Here is a 13516-nt window from a genome sequence, read left to right on the forward strand (position 1 = left end):
CATTAATATATTTAGACTTTTATTGTCTAGATTTTAACGGCGTATATTTTTTTCGTATTGGAAATATTACATCTTTGACTAATCTCATTTTTTGGGTTTTTGAAACTTGACGATCTTTCCGCTAGTGATTTTTGCTAGATAAGGTCTAAGTTTTACCGTCTCCTGCAGTATTCCTGTGTTTGTGATCAATGATCTCAAATAAAAGTATGAGTTTATAATAAAAAATCAATAATACTTGGTCATTTGTGATGATTGCCGCCTTTCCTGTCAACTGGCTAATGATTTTTCTCTTTGTTATGTTTAACTCCAGTTAAGAGCTTGAGCAAAAAAGTTTAAAACTTATTTTTCTTCTTTTTTGTGAAGAAAAGACTTTGTCTATTCTTCAATGTGCCTCCAGTAAGTTTTAATTTTGTTGTGGTTTTGTGGTCTTCCCACCGACCATCTTCTTGTGGGAACCCTCTCTCATTTGTTATTCTTTTATATCTTTCGTTTCCGATGCTACTCTTAATTTTTAAAGAAAAGAGGTTGTAGGATGTAGAGAAACTTTTTAGTTAGCCCATGTTAATGATATCGATATTGTTAAGAGAACGGAAAACGTTGTACGAGAGGCGTATGTAGCATTAAAAGAATCAGCTACAAAAATGAGTTAAATAAAAAGCACCAACAAAACAAAGTATATGAAAATAAGCACTCAACCACAAATCCTACGATCACTTGTTATAGAAAACGACCTCATCAAAGCGGTGAATGAATTTGTATACCTAAGAGCGCTCCTTAAGACTGAAAATAATACTACCGCAGAGATAAACAGCAGCATTTGCACGGCCAACAATTTTGGACCAATTTTGGGCTCAATCTTCTCCTTAAATCCACAATTATATCGAGAAATACAAAATAAAACTCTACAAAAAAATAATACATCCAGTCCAAACCTATGGTTGAGAGACCTGGACTCTAACAGAAAATAATGAAAATATGTTAGAATGTTTCGAAAGATAAGTACTAAGGCGAATCTATGGAGCAGTGAATGACAAAGGAGTGTAAAGAAGACGATACAACTTCGAGCTTTATAGAATATACCAGGAACCTGATATCGTAAACCACATTAAGATAGGACATCTGAAGTGGATAGGGCATGTAATACAGATGGAACAACATGATTTAGCTAGAAAAACGCTCCTTGATAGACCCATTGGTAAGAGAACAAGAAGAAGACATAGAACAAGGTTCCTTGATAACATCGATGAAGACGTAAGAAATATGGAAATATGTGCTTGGTGGAGGTAGGGGATAGATAGGGACGACTGGAGAGAAATTCTTGAGGAGGTTAGAGTGATGATGATGTCCTTTTTAGTTTTGTTTTCGCTTTTATTATATATTTTGTTTTTATTGGAGGTTCCTGGGTGGAGTGAGACAAAAATATTAACAAAGCAATATAAGACTTGAAGGGAGACGCTTAGACAGAACATGTCGGTAAAGGAAATTGATATTGGTATAACGAAAGATAGCAACTTATTAAGAAATTTAATTAGGGAAGTCGAGACCGCATGGAGGATAAAGACATAAAGGATGAAGATGACGATGTTTAACTCCAGATCAAATATTTGATTCTTATTTTCAACCAGTCGTAAAATATTAATTAACTGTAGACTGTTCGCACAAAGGGCCGTGTCGTGCATAAAACTCCTTCCTTTCTGCAAGTTTTATGACAAACAAATAAAATAATTGCTCTAAATGAATTCATTTATCATTTATGTGGTTATATATTTTATATTTATAAATTTATTTACTAAAATAACGCTATATAAAATTAACAAATAAAACCGACATATTAATAACACACATTTTATTAATAAAAATTATAATAAATGTATAGATAAAATATGCTACGTATAGTAAACAGTTTAATCAAATATTCAAACGAATTAATATTCTATTTTATACAATTTTTACGTCAAAATACATTTTCCAATGACTACTATTAATACGTAGATAAAAATATATTGCTCATATCAGCTAGTTTTAAATATCAATAAATTTGAACAGAAGAAAAATGTGAAGTGTATAATTTGTGATACGGTTGTCATTTACTCAGTTGGTTGGAAAAATGCAAAATTTGTTGCAGTTTCTGGACTGTAAAATTGTTAAAAACAGACTGAATGGATTGGAAAAAATTATTTACTAGATCAAAAATAGACTCTGTAAAATGACGATTTAAATATTTACGAACAGTAACCGCAAAACAAATTTAACTAGTGAATATTGTAGTCACCTACGCTCTTACACAGTTTCCTATGTTACCCAGAATTTTGGCTGCATTGGGGTGGTTATTATCTTTGGCACATCTTTGAAATGTTTTTATTAAATTTTCGATATCTCCCTCAATTGGAGCAAGTTCGGACTCTATTATCTCTGGTATTTCAGCTGCTATGACGAGCAAGTCCACACCTACCTAAAAAAGTTGGTTAAACAGTTATTTACAAAATACAATATTTGCTATTTGGTGTAATTTCTAGACGCAACAATAAATTATTGATCATACAACTTAATTTCTTAAAGTTTATCAAAACAAAATAAAAACAGATTTTTTAAAACTTTATTTAATAAAAAGTTGATTAATTAATCAAAATTTCGATGAAATTTTGATCTCTAGTACCAGTCTGGTTTTATTCTTTAGTTCTTTTTTATATTGGCTTTGTTTTACTTGACTGGATTTGAATAACAATATTTGCATTTCTCTACATTTTATTTTCGGATAAGATGTATTGGGTGTCCCCTTTTTTCATCATTTTTCATAATTTTTAATCTTTTGATTCGGTCGAAGTCTTTCTTAAAATCATTAAAAGCAAATGCATTTCCATTCCTTTTGTTTATCAGATAATAGAAGTACTTTAAGTTCATTTAGATGCAACTTGTTTTTTTCTCCTCGAATTACATAGTTTTATCATCTTTCTTCTTCACTTAAAGATTTTCATTTCATTTTATTTCTTCGTCTTTCTCATTTTTTAAATCAGTACTTTGGATAAGAACCGTTATATATCAAAATGTGATTATTTTCATAAATGGCCGTTTAAAAAATCAATGAATTTTTAAAATATCAGAAAACTTTACTTATAACAAACATAAAATTTGTTTGTTGTGAGTTGTGACATTCATTAAAAAAAATGTATTCGGTGTTTGGAGATAATTCACTTCTTTATGAAAATTATTCTCATTCTGTTTTTACAAATGTAGATTTTATCTTATAAGAATAACAATGACGCGTTAGTGTAAAAACTAAAAAAATACTGTCATTTTGCAGTAAATTATAGTTAATAAGTAAATACACTTTTTGCATTGATTTTGACAGAATTCAACTTTAGCATAGCCCACCCTAAAAATCTTTTTGACATTTTGATAATCTAAACTAATTCAAACGGGATTTATGATTTTTTTTTTAAACTTCATAAGTCGAAATAATTTGTCTTTTTCTTATGGTGCCGTGCACCTATAGTGCGTTGGCGAATTATCTTAAGGTCAGACGTCTGTCTTTTGCGGCATGCAAAAGTTCGCCAGTGTTAGGTACGCCTGTCCAGTTCTTTATATTTCGCAGCCACGACATTTGTTTGCGACCTACTCCCCTCTTGTCCTCAATCTTTCCTTGGATAATTAGTTAAGGGATTGCGTATTTTTCCCCTCTCAGGATATGGCCCAGGTATCCAATCTTTCGTGCCTTGATCAAGCTGAGCAATTCTCTCTCAGTATTTGCTCTTCTTAGGACTTCCTCGTTTCTCACCCTATCTGTCCATGGTATGCGGAACATTCTTCGCAAGGTCCACATTTCGAAGGCTTCCAACTTGTTAATGGAAGATATTTTCAACGTCCATGTCTCCATGCCGTATAACAATATGGACCATACATAGCACTTAACCATTCTGTAACGGAGATTGAAGGAAAGATTGCGGTTACAAAGTAGCGGTTTAAATTTAAGAAAAGCTTGTCTTGCTTGTTCGGTACGGCATTTTATTTCTTGTTGAGGATCCCATTGGTCATTCACCATCATTCCCAAGTATTTGAATGTTTTCACTTGCTCGATTGGAGCATTATCTACGTGCAGTTGTACTCTGAAAAATGCGCCCTTTCTTATTGTCATGCATTTTGTTTTTCCAGCATTTATCTTCAGGCCATATGTTTTTCCTGTGGTGTTTATTTTATTTAGTATCAACTGCATATCATGTTCGTTATCTGTGATTATTGCGGTGTCGTCAGCGTAACGAATGTTATTTATCGGGTACCCGTTGACCTTTATACCACAATCAGTGCCTTCAAGTGCCTCTGCAAAAACATTCTCCACATAGAGGTTGAACAGCATAGGAGACAAAATACACCCCTGTCGCACCCCTCGTAAAATTTCGAATTCCTCTGTGTTTGTTGATTTGTTCAGCCTCACACGTGCCTTTTGATTCCAATAGAGATTCTGGATAACTCTTATATCTTTCTCATCAATATCAGCATTGTGTAGCATTTGCAATGATGCTTCGCGCGTCCCGAGTCCCTTCTTGAAACCAAATTGTGTCTCGCCGCTCAGCTCTTCTAGTTTTCTGAACATTCTTGTGTGGAGTAGGTTGAACAAATACAATCCGTTGGAATGTGACCGGTGTCATATATGGCATTGAAGATTGTTACCAGAGTGTCGATGTTGTCATCATCCAACAGTTTTAGGGCTTCCGTAGTAATGCCATCCGGTCCAGGGGCCTTGCCCAGTTTGCTATTTTTATAGCGTACTCCACCTCGGCGCGAATAATCGGAGGACCGGACAAAGTTTCTGTAGATAGGTTAGTAGTTGGCAGATTCGGTCTGTTGTCTGCAAAGAGGGACGAAGCATAATCTGTCCAGATTTTAGCTAGTTCTTCCTGGGTATGTACGTAGTCGCCTTGATCATTTTTCAGGTTTGTCTCGTGGTGTTTCTTGTATATATTCGAAATTTCTTTAACCTTTTTGTGTAATCCAAAGCTGTCCCCCTTTTCTTGTAGTGATTCTAATTCTTCACAACGCTCTTTCATCCAGATTTCCTTTGCGGTTTTGATTTTTGCTCTTATCGTACGTTGAGTTTCATTGTATTTACGTTGGTTCTGATGTATTTTGTACTGTCGGCGCTGCTCCATTAGCTCAAGTATCTCTTCCGACATCCACAAAAATAATTTGTAGAGAGTAGAATTCAAAAATTCAAAAGGTTCTAATAATTTTCTAAAATACTAACTCAAAATAATATTGCGACCAAAGAAAAATAATACAAATAGCGAGAGAGAAAACTGACGCAAAGCAATTACCGCATCTCTTTTCAATGGGCCGAGTTTATCGACTACTTGACTGTATCATTTGTCATTTAGCACTGAGGGAACGCGGCTGTATAGCAGCTCTCAGTCTATTTGTATTATATGTCAATGACTACAACTCATTTTAAACATAACCTCAACTTCTTTACAATACTAACACAACTCAACATAACTCATTATTCTTCACAAAAATTATTGTATTATTTTACTTTGTTTTTGAAAAACGATGGCATATCTCAAAACATGACAATACTGTGCAAAATGTCGAGCCAAATTTTCTTATTTAAGTATCTTATTAACAATAACGACACTTTTAAGATCTGACGGCCATAGGCACAATTAACTTTATGACGTTATCACACAAAAAAATATAGACTAAACTCTATTCACTAACATAGTCTATTTTTCACTTTTTTTGAGATATGACGGTCCTTTTCTAAGGTATAAATATGTGGTGTTACCAAATCGAGAAAATTTGTATTATCTCTAACTATTTCTTTTTTAAATATTGTACCTATTTCTCTATTTATCGTAAATGTTTTTACAGTTTTAATAGTTTTTCACTTATATAACATCCACTACCTTACCTACTGTCCAATTTATTATTTCATAAATTCAATTTTTCCTACATATCGTTGATGCGAAGGAAAACTTTTGTGGGACCTTTTTGTTTATTAGCAAAATATCTAAACTCGATATCAGTATCGATACCAACTTCGTAATTATTGACTTCATAAGCTTTTGTAACTATTTATTGTTGTTAATATGTATTAACGGTCTTCTGACAAAACCTTATAAATATTTATTGCATTGTCCTGTCATTATATCTTTAAATTTAATATGAAACGAGAGTAAAAATATAAACTGAACTAACTGTCGCCAAGATTTAAAATAATCCAAGGTCAAATTATAATAATCATACTGTTACGATAAATATACTGGCCTAACTTTTATGACTAATTATTCTGTTTTATTGTAGAAATTTCGGTGGAAGTCTAGATTCAAATTATGGTGAATTCTCCAACTTGATGTTCTCGACTATTCCAGTATATCAGGATTTCGTATATAAATACAACATTTTTATATGGAGAGACAGTTAATACTCAAGGCCCGCGCTCGCGAATTTGTACGTACGTATATAATAAATTATTGTCAGATAAGTTAATATAAATAAAGAAATAAATTAAATCCGTAAGTGTTATAAATATTGAACCTTTTAATAAATTCACAACAAATGGTGTCAGAGTGAGATCGAACATAAATTAGACTTATAATAATAATACAAGTGAATATAAAATAAATTGTGAAAATGGCTACGATTTATGAGCTGACAGTGACTAATTTAAGAAGACATCTTGAAGACAGAGAATTAGCTTCCACCGGAAAAAAGGCTGAGTTAGTCCAACGACTAAAGAACGCTTTGCTAGAAGAAGGTCTAGATCCAGAGACTTATATATTTGAAGACGCTGTCATCTCGTCGATCTCGAAATTGGAGAACAAAGTTTCTGACGATATTTCGAAAGTTTCTTCTGATGTAGCCAAAGTTTCTGGTGATGTAGCCAAAGTTTCTGGTGATGTAGCCAAAGTTTCTGGTGATGTAGCCAAAGTTTCCGGCGACATCGCATCATTGGAGAACAAAGTATCCGGCGACATCGCTTCTTTAGAAAGCAAAGTTTCTAACGAGATTTCTTCTCTGGAAAGCAAAGTTTCTGCTAACATCTCTAAAGTCACTTCAGAGATATCTGCTCTTGATGATAGAGTGTCTTCGTTAAAAAACCAAGTTGCTGCCGATATGTTGGCCTTCGAAGAAAAGATATGGAAAGAGATGGAAAGGAAGATGGAGGAAACAGGGACAGCAGAGAGAGGTAACAATCCGATTACAGTGGAGATAAAAGAAGACGAGACGAAATGTAAGTTGGAGACACGGCCGAAATTTGAAGGAAGTGGAGGTTCTATTCATGTTAAAGTCCCAACTTTCGACGGAAAATCATCATGGAACAACTACATGAAACAGTTCGAATCAGCCGCAAGAGCAAATGGATGGTCTGAAAAAGAAAAGGCTGTAAACCTGACTATCGCTCTTCGAGGAGATGCCTTAGATGTGCTTCAGACCATAGCCGTAGAGGAGACCGATGATTTCGAACAACTGAAGAAGAGGTTAAATATGCGATATGGCCACGAACATTTGGAGCATGTATATCAGTCGCAGCTCAAAAATCGTAGACAGAAGAAAGATGAGGCTCTTCAAGAATATGAGGTAGATATTGCCAGATTGGTACGATATGCTTATCCAACAGCTCCCGAAGACATGATGGAAAAATTGGCCGTTCAAACGTTTATTGATGGTCTTCGTGATCATGAAATGCAGAGAACACTACGATTAGCTCGTCACAAGACGCTGGTTGATGTCTTATCCGCCGCCCTCGAATACGAGTCAGCTACGCAGGCCTCTGGCGGGTACAGTAAAGTTAGGACTGTAAAAGAGGAAGGAGATGAAGATAAACTTGACCAGCTCGTTAATATGATGAAAAGCATGACATACAAGAAAACGAAGACCATCAGATGCTGGAATTGTGGCGAAATAGGACACGTACGAAGCTCCTGTAAGCACCCTAGGTATGACGCAAATCAAGAAACTCACCATCAGGAAAACTAGAACGGGTCAGCCTTAAGGGGGCAGCTTCGACCCAAAACTTTTCCAAAGACCCTCTCATACTAATAGCTTCTTTGAAATGTCGTGAAGATAGTGTATATGTAGATGGAGAAATAAATGGTAAAAGACATACGTTGTTGGTGGATACCGGAGCGACCAGAACCATTATACGTCCAACAGTTATAAACAGCCGTAGGAAACTGTTACCAACGAGGTTGCGACTTCGGACCGCTACAGGTGAAAATGCCAACATTCATGGAGAAATCCAGGTACAATTGGGAGTTGGAGCAGAAAAGTTCGTCCATACTGTTATAGTTGCTGACATCGAAGAGGATGTTATATTAGGAATGGACGTAATGAATATGCATGGATTCCAATTGGATTTTAAGAATAAGGTAATCAAGGTTGGCAACGAGGAGGTATTTCTTCATCCACATAATGACAACACCGTGCAAGCAGCCATTACAGAAGATACAGTCGTGCCTGCGAGAAGCGAAACGATCATAGTAGCGCGACTACAGGGAATTGTAGACGAAGGGACACCTGTTATGATGGAGCCTTGGAACCACGACGATGAGGTTGGCCGTGGAATCATAATTGGAAAGGAATTGGTGACTTCGGCTAAAGAAATTCCTGTGAGACTTATCAATGTCAACGACTACCCAGTGACCATCAAGAAAGAGACAAAGGTAGGAACTTGTGTACCTGTGACATCCATAATCCGTCAGGCGACAACATCTGATAATTCCAACGACAAATTCGACGAAATGGTTGCAGTTGCAGGACAGTCTCTAAATCAGATGGAGAAAAGGAAATTAAGGGAATTTCTTCGGCAGTATCGTGATATTTTCGTACCGAAAGGAGGAAAGACGGGAAGAACTACCGTTGTCAAGCATAAAATTGATACTGGTAATGCTAAGCCAATTCGTCAAACAGCTCGACGATTACCACAGGCGAAAAGAGAGGAAGCTGAAACGATTGTTCAGGAAATGAAGAAAGACGGGGTGATAGAACCTTCTACGAGCCCATGGGTCTCTCCGGTGGTCCTGGTTAAGAAGAAAGACGGAACGACAAGGTTCTGTGTGGATTACCGTTTGCTGAACAACGTTACCAAGAAAGATAGTTATCCTCTGCCTCGGATCGATGACACATTGGACACATTGGCTGGAAGTAAATTGTTTTCTACTTTGGATTTGAAGTCTGGATACTGGCAGGTAGAAATGGACCCAGTAGATAAAGAAAAGACGGCCTTCACCACAGGATCTGGATTGTGGCAATTCAACGTTATGCCATTTGGACTCTGTAATGCTCCTGCGACATTTGAGAGGCTTATGGAAAATGTGTTGAGAGGGTTATCTTGGAAAACATGCCTGGTTTATTTGGATGACATAATCGTCTTGGGGGAGACATTCGAAGAACATCTGAAGAATTTAGCAAACGTTTTTAATCGACTTAAAGCTGCCCAATTGATGTTAAACCCCAAGAAGTGCCAGCTATTTCAAGGTAAAGTCAATTATCTGGGTCATATAGTCAGTAAAGAAGGAGTGGCCGTGGATAAGGGAAAAATCGATTCCATTAAGGAATGGCCAAAACCAACTGACAAACATCAAGTGAGAAGTTTTCTTGGACTATGTACTTACTACCGGAGGTTTATTAAGAAGTTTGCAGATATCGCTAAGCCATTAACGCGACTTACGGAGGAAGCAAGAGATTACCGCTGGGATACAGACTGCCAAAATGCCTTTGAGACCTTGAAAAAGCATTTAATAACAGCACCAATTTTAGGGTATCCACTGCCAGAAGGAGAGTTCATCTTAGATACAGATGCAAGTAATGTGGGAATTGGAGGAGTGCTGTCTCAGATTCAAGGAGGACAGGAACGAGTCCTCGGATATTTTAGTAAAGTTCTTTCAAAACCTGAGCGGAATTATTGCGTCACGAGAAGAGAACTTCTGGCAGTAGTGAAATCAGTAGAGCACTTCTATCAATACCTCTATGGAAGAAAGTTTCTAATCCGAACCGACCACGCCGCCCTTAAGTGGTTGATGCAGTTTAAGAATCCAGAGGGTCAGATAGCCAGGTGGATCGAACGACTCCAAGAATACGATTTTAAGATTGAGCACCGGGCCGGAGTTAGCCACAGAAACGCTGATTCTCTTTCCAGAAGGCCATGCTCAGCAGAGTGTTCCCACTGCAACAAAACGGAATCCAAGGAAGCAGCAGTGCTAAGAACGACGATTGTCAACGACGACTGGACGCCTACTAAGATCAGGGAAGAACAAGAGAGAGATCCAGTTATACAGAAAATCCGAAAATGGAAAGAGGAAAACCGTCGACCACCAAGGCAGGAACTTCGAAAGCGATCTATTCCAAGGAATATGTGATAGACTAGGCATGAAGAAAACAAGAACTACAGCATATCATCCGCAATCTGATGGTATGGTAGAACGGATGAATAGGACAGTTGGCAAATATTTGACAAAGATGGTGTCCGATCATCAGCGAGACTGGGACCAATACCTTCCGTTCTTCACAATGGCCTACAGATCTGCTGTTAACGAATCAACAGGCCAGACACCAGCCAAAGTCCTATTCGGACGCGAAATGCGACTACCTTGTGATCTAGAATTTGGGTGTCGACCTGGAGAAGATGTAGCAGGTGAAGATTATGTGATCGAATTACGAAGAAGAATGGACGATGTACATGAGTTGGTCCGTTCCCACCTTCAGATCGCTAGCGACCGAATGAAGAAACGGTACGATACACAAGCCGAAAAGGGTTGCTTTAAGAAGAACGACAAAGTATGGCTGTATAATCCCAAGAAGCGAATAGGTTGTTCTCCCAAACTGCAGCAGTTTTGGGAAGGTCCATACCTCATCATGGAGAAGATCAACGATGTCATCTACCGAATAAGCAAGATTCCGAGGGGAAAGCCGATGATAGTACACCATAACCGGTTGGCATCTTTCGAAGGTGACCACGACGTAGATGAAGAAGTGGAAGTAAACCAAGTCCAAGATGTGTTTGACCTCACGTTTGAGGAATTCATGGGTGCCTATGGAGGTACCGGTAAAGCAAGACATGGTGTTACCACTGAAGAAAAGCAAGATCTACTCGCGCTCCCCGATGACTACTCGCTGGCCCTTACCATCCCGGCCAGTATCAAAGACGCACCAGGGTTGGCATCCGTCTTTCGAAGGAAGTTTGGTCGAGTTGCAGAACTTCAATGCCAGGTGCCAGCTCCCGGTAAAACCTTGAAACTCCAAGATGCATCACGTTACCTTTTCTACCTGGTAACAAAAGACACTGCCCGTGACCAACCTACCTACCGAGATGTATGGGAAGCCTTACTTCAATTGAGAGAGCACGTACTAGAGTCCGACGTGCAAAAGTTAGCCATGCCAAAGTTGGAGTGCCGCCAATTAGATTGGAGGGTTATCCGAAATATGGTGGAGGAGATCTTTAAAGACACCGAAGTCCAGGTGTTAGTCTGTTGCAATCCGCATAGTTACTGGTGCGGAGAGAAAACCGTCCCTTGTCATTTTTATACAACTGGAAGTTGTAAAAGAGGGTCCAGTTGCCGATACCAGCATACAGTTCCGGTTCCAGTCCCGACAAGGTTCCAGGAGGAACCATCTTTTAAGAGGGGGGCAATGTTACGATAAATATACTGGCCTAACTTTTATGACTAATTATTCTGTTTTATTGTAGAAATTTCGGTGGAAGTCTAGATTCAAATTATGGTGAATTCTCCAACTTGATGTTCTCGACTATTCCAGTATATCAGGATTTCGTATATAAATACAACATTTTTATATGGAGAGACAGTTAATACTCAAGACCCGCGCTCGCGAATTTGTACGTACGGATATAATAAATTATTGTCAGATAAGTTAATATAAATAAAGAAATAAATTAAATCCGTAAGTGTTATAAATATTGAACCTTTTAATAAATTCACAACAATACTAAATATTTACCTGAATAACACATCCAATATCAGTGATATTATCTCCACAATCATCGATCTTATCCGCTGCTACTTTAGCCCTCTTTTGAACTTCTGCAAGGTGTTTTACCAAGGGTCCTAAGGACTTGACAACTTTAATCAAATCTTCTTCAATGCAAGTTAAAGTTAGGTTTGCAAATAAAATAGGCACTGAAGTAATGTTGGAGTCTTCGAAGCATTTAACCAGTTTTTTGCCTCCATCTGTGCTATCTAAAAAAGTTTAATGTATCAGAATACCGAATACAAAAAGAAAATAAATATATTTTAAGACTGCTTGTGGTAATTACCTTCTGCTTCACGATCTAAAACATCTGTGAGTTTTTTAAAAACGCTATTAACAATTGTCGCCCAAGCACTAACGATTTTATTTTTATAACCAGTATAATTGTCGTCTATTTCACTAATAGCTTTGGTTACATCTTCTATGGCTCGGTCAAGGGTCTTTTCCACATCATGGATTAGTTCTTTTAAGGTATCAATGAGGTTATCATATTCTTGTAGCCGTATTTGAGTGTGGAAGGCATTTACCTAAAAGTTTTTTAGTGTTAAAAAGAAATTAGGTAAATGAATTAAAAATTTATGCCAAATAAACTTTGTTTTATTTACGTTATCTTTACACCTTTATGTGAAAAGATGAATTATTTGAAACTAAGAGTCCATTCTCAAAAAATAAGGTAAGATACAAAAAAAAAGGATTACTTACAAATGGTTTTAGAATAACCTATATGACCGATTTTAAGCCTTATAATTTTAGTCGATATTGAGGTCCTCGATAAAAAGTTACACATATAAAATTACACGTATAAAATTAAATTTTGCTCTGAGGTAACAATAATATAAAACACAGTAGAGAGACAGAATATAATAATTAAAGGACGAAATTACTTTTTGGTTACTAGTTTAGAGCGTTCACTGGTAATTTTTGTCAATAATATTCGTTTTTTGCTACATAAATCGTTTTTTTTTCAGCATTATCTCTATTATGAATATTAATGTATTTTTCGATATTACTAAATCTTTCTGATGTCAAGTGCAACACTTAAACTGTTCCAAAGGTTGAAGGTATTCCTTGATAAAAGGAATACCCTACCCTTTAAGCTACCAAGCCTTTTAAAGGTATTAGATCCTTCAAATACTTACCGATACGAAAGAAACGACCAAAAAATAACACAATAATTTTAGATTTGCCATATTATATTTCCGATGCACTTTTAAACTGATAACCTTCCAATACCTGTGCCAACTCAATTATAATATCACGTCAAATCAATAGTTTAAGTAGAATTTATTTGATATTATTAACCGAGATAAGATAATCATTATTATTATCACGCCGTACCTACCTAAAAAAATATCAAGATAACTTTATCATTATTAAAAGGACTTTCATTTTTTTATACTAAAAAAATTGAATTCTAGATAATTTAGTATTAAATAACATATTTTTTCTTCTTCTTCTTTAAGTGTCATCTCCGCGACAAAGGTTGGCAATCATCATGGCTATTCTGACCTTCGAGGCAGCTGCTCTGAACAAATGC

General features: G+C 36.5%; 2 protein-coding genes across 2 annotated transcripts in view; one reads left to right on the forward strand and one right to left on the reverse strand.

Moving 5' to 3' along the window:
- The window catches only part of Csgalnact (Chondroitin sulfate N-acetylgalactosaminyltransferase), a 525789-nt gene that overhangs the window by 326711 nt on the left and 185562 nt on the right, over nt 1-13516 (forward strand). The gene's annotated exons all lie outside the window — the stretch shown is intronic.
- LOC140442941 (uncharacterized) lies at nt 1832-13276 on the reverse strand. The gene is made up of 4 exons (XM_072533901.1): nt 13119-13276; nt 12266-12506; nt 11950-12188; nt 1832-2452 (listed from the first exon to the last, which is right to left on the reverse strand). Exons 1-4 carry the CDS (start codon nt 13167-13169, stop codon nt 2273-2275), a joined length of 711 nt encoding a protein of 236 aa, XP_072390002.1. The 5' UTR covers nt 13170-13276; the 3' UTR covers nt 1832-2272.

The sequence above is a fragment of the Diabrotica undecimpunctata genome, chromosome 6, assembly GCF_040954645.1.
Source record: "Diabrotica undecimpunctata isolate CICGRU chromosome 6, icDiaUnde3, whole genome shotgun sequence".
In the NCBI taxonomy this organism is placed as follows: Eukaryota; Metazoa; Arthropoda; class Insecta; order Coleoptera; family Chrysomelidae; genus Diabrotica; species Diabrotica undecimpunctata.

Coding starts and splice junctions, on each gene's coding strand:
- LOC140442941 (XM_072533901.1), bottom strand. CDS start 13,169: ATGGCAAATCTAAAATTATTGTGTTATTTTTTGGTCGTTTCTTTCGTA. Junction 12,507..13,118: donor TGGTCGTTTCTTTCGTATCG/GTAAGTATTTGA, acceptor AAAAACTTTTAG/GTAAATGCCTTCCACACTCA. Junction 2,453..11,949: donor ATATTGGATGTGTTATTCAG/GTAAATATTTAG, acceptor CAACTTTTTTAG/GTAGGTGTGGACTTGCTCGT.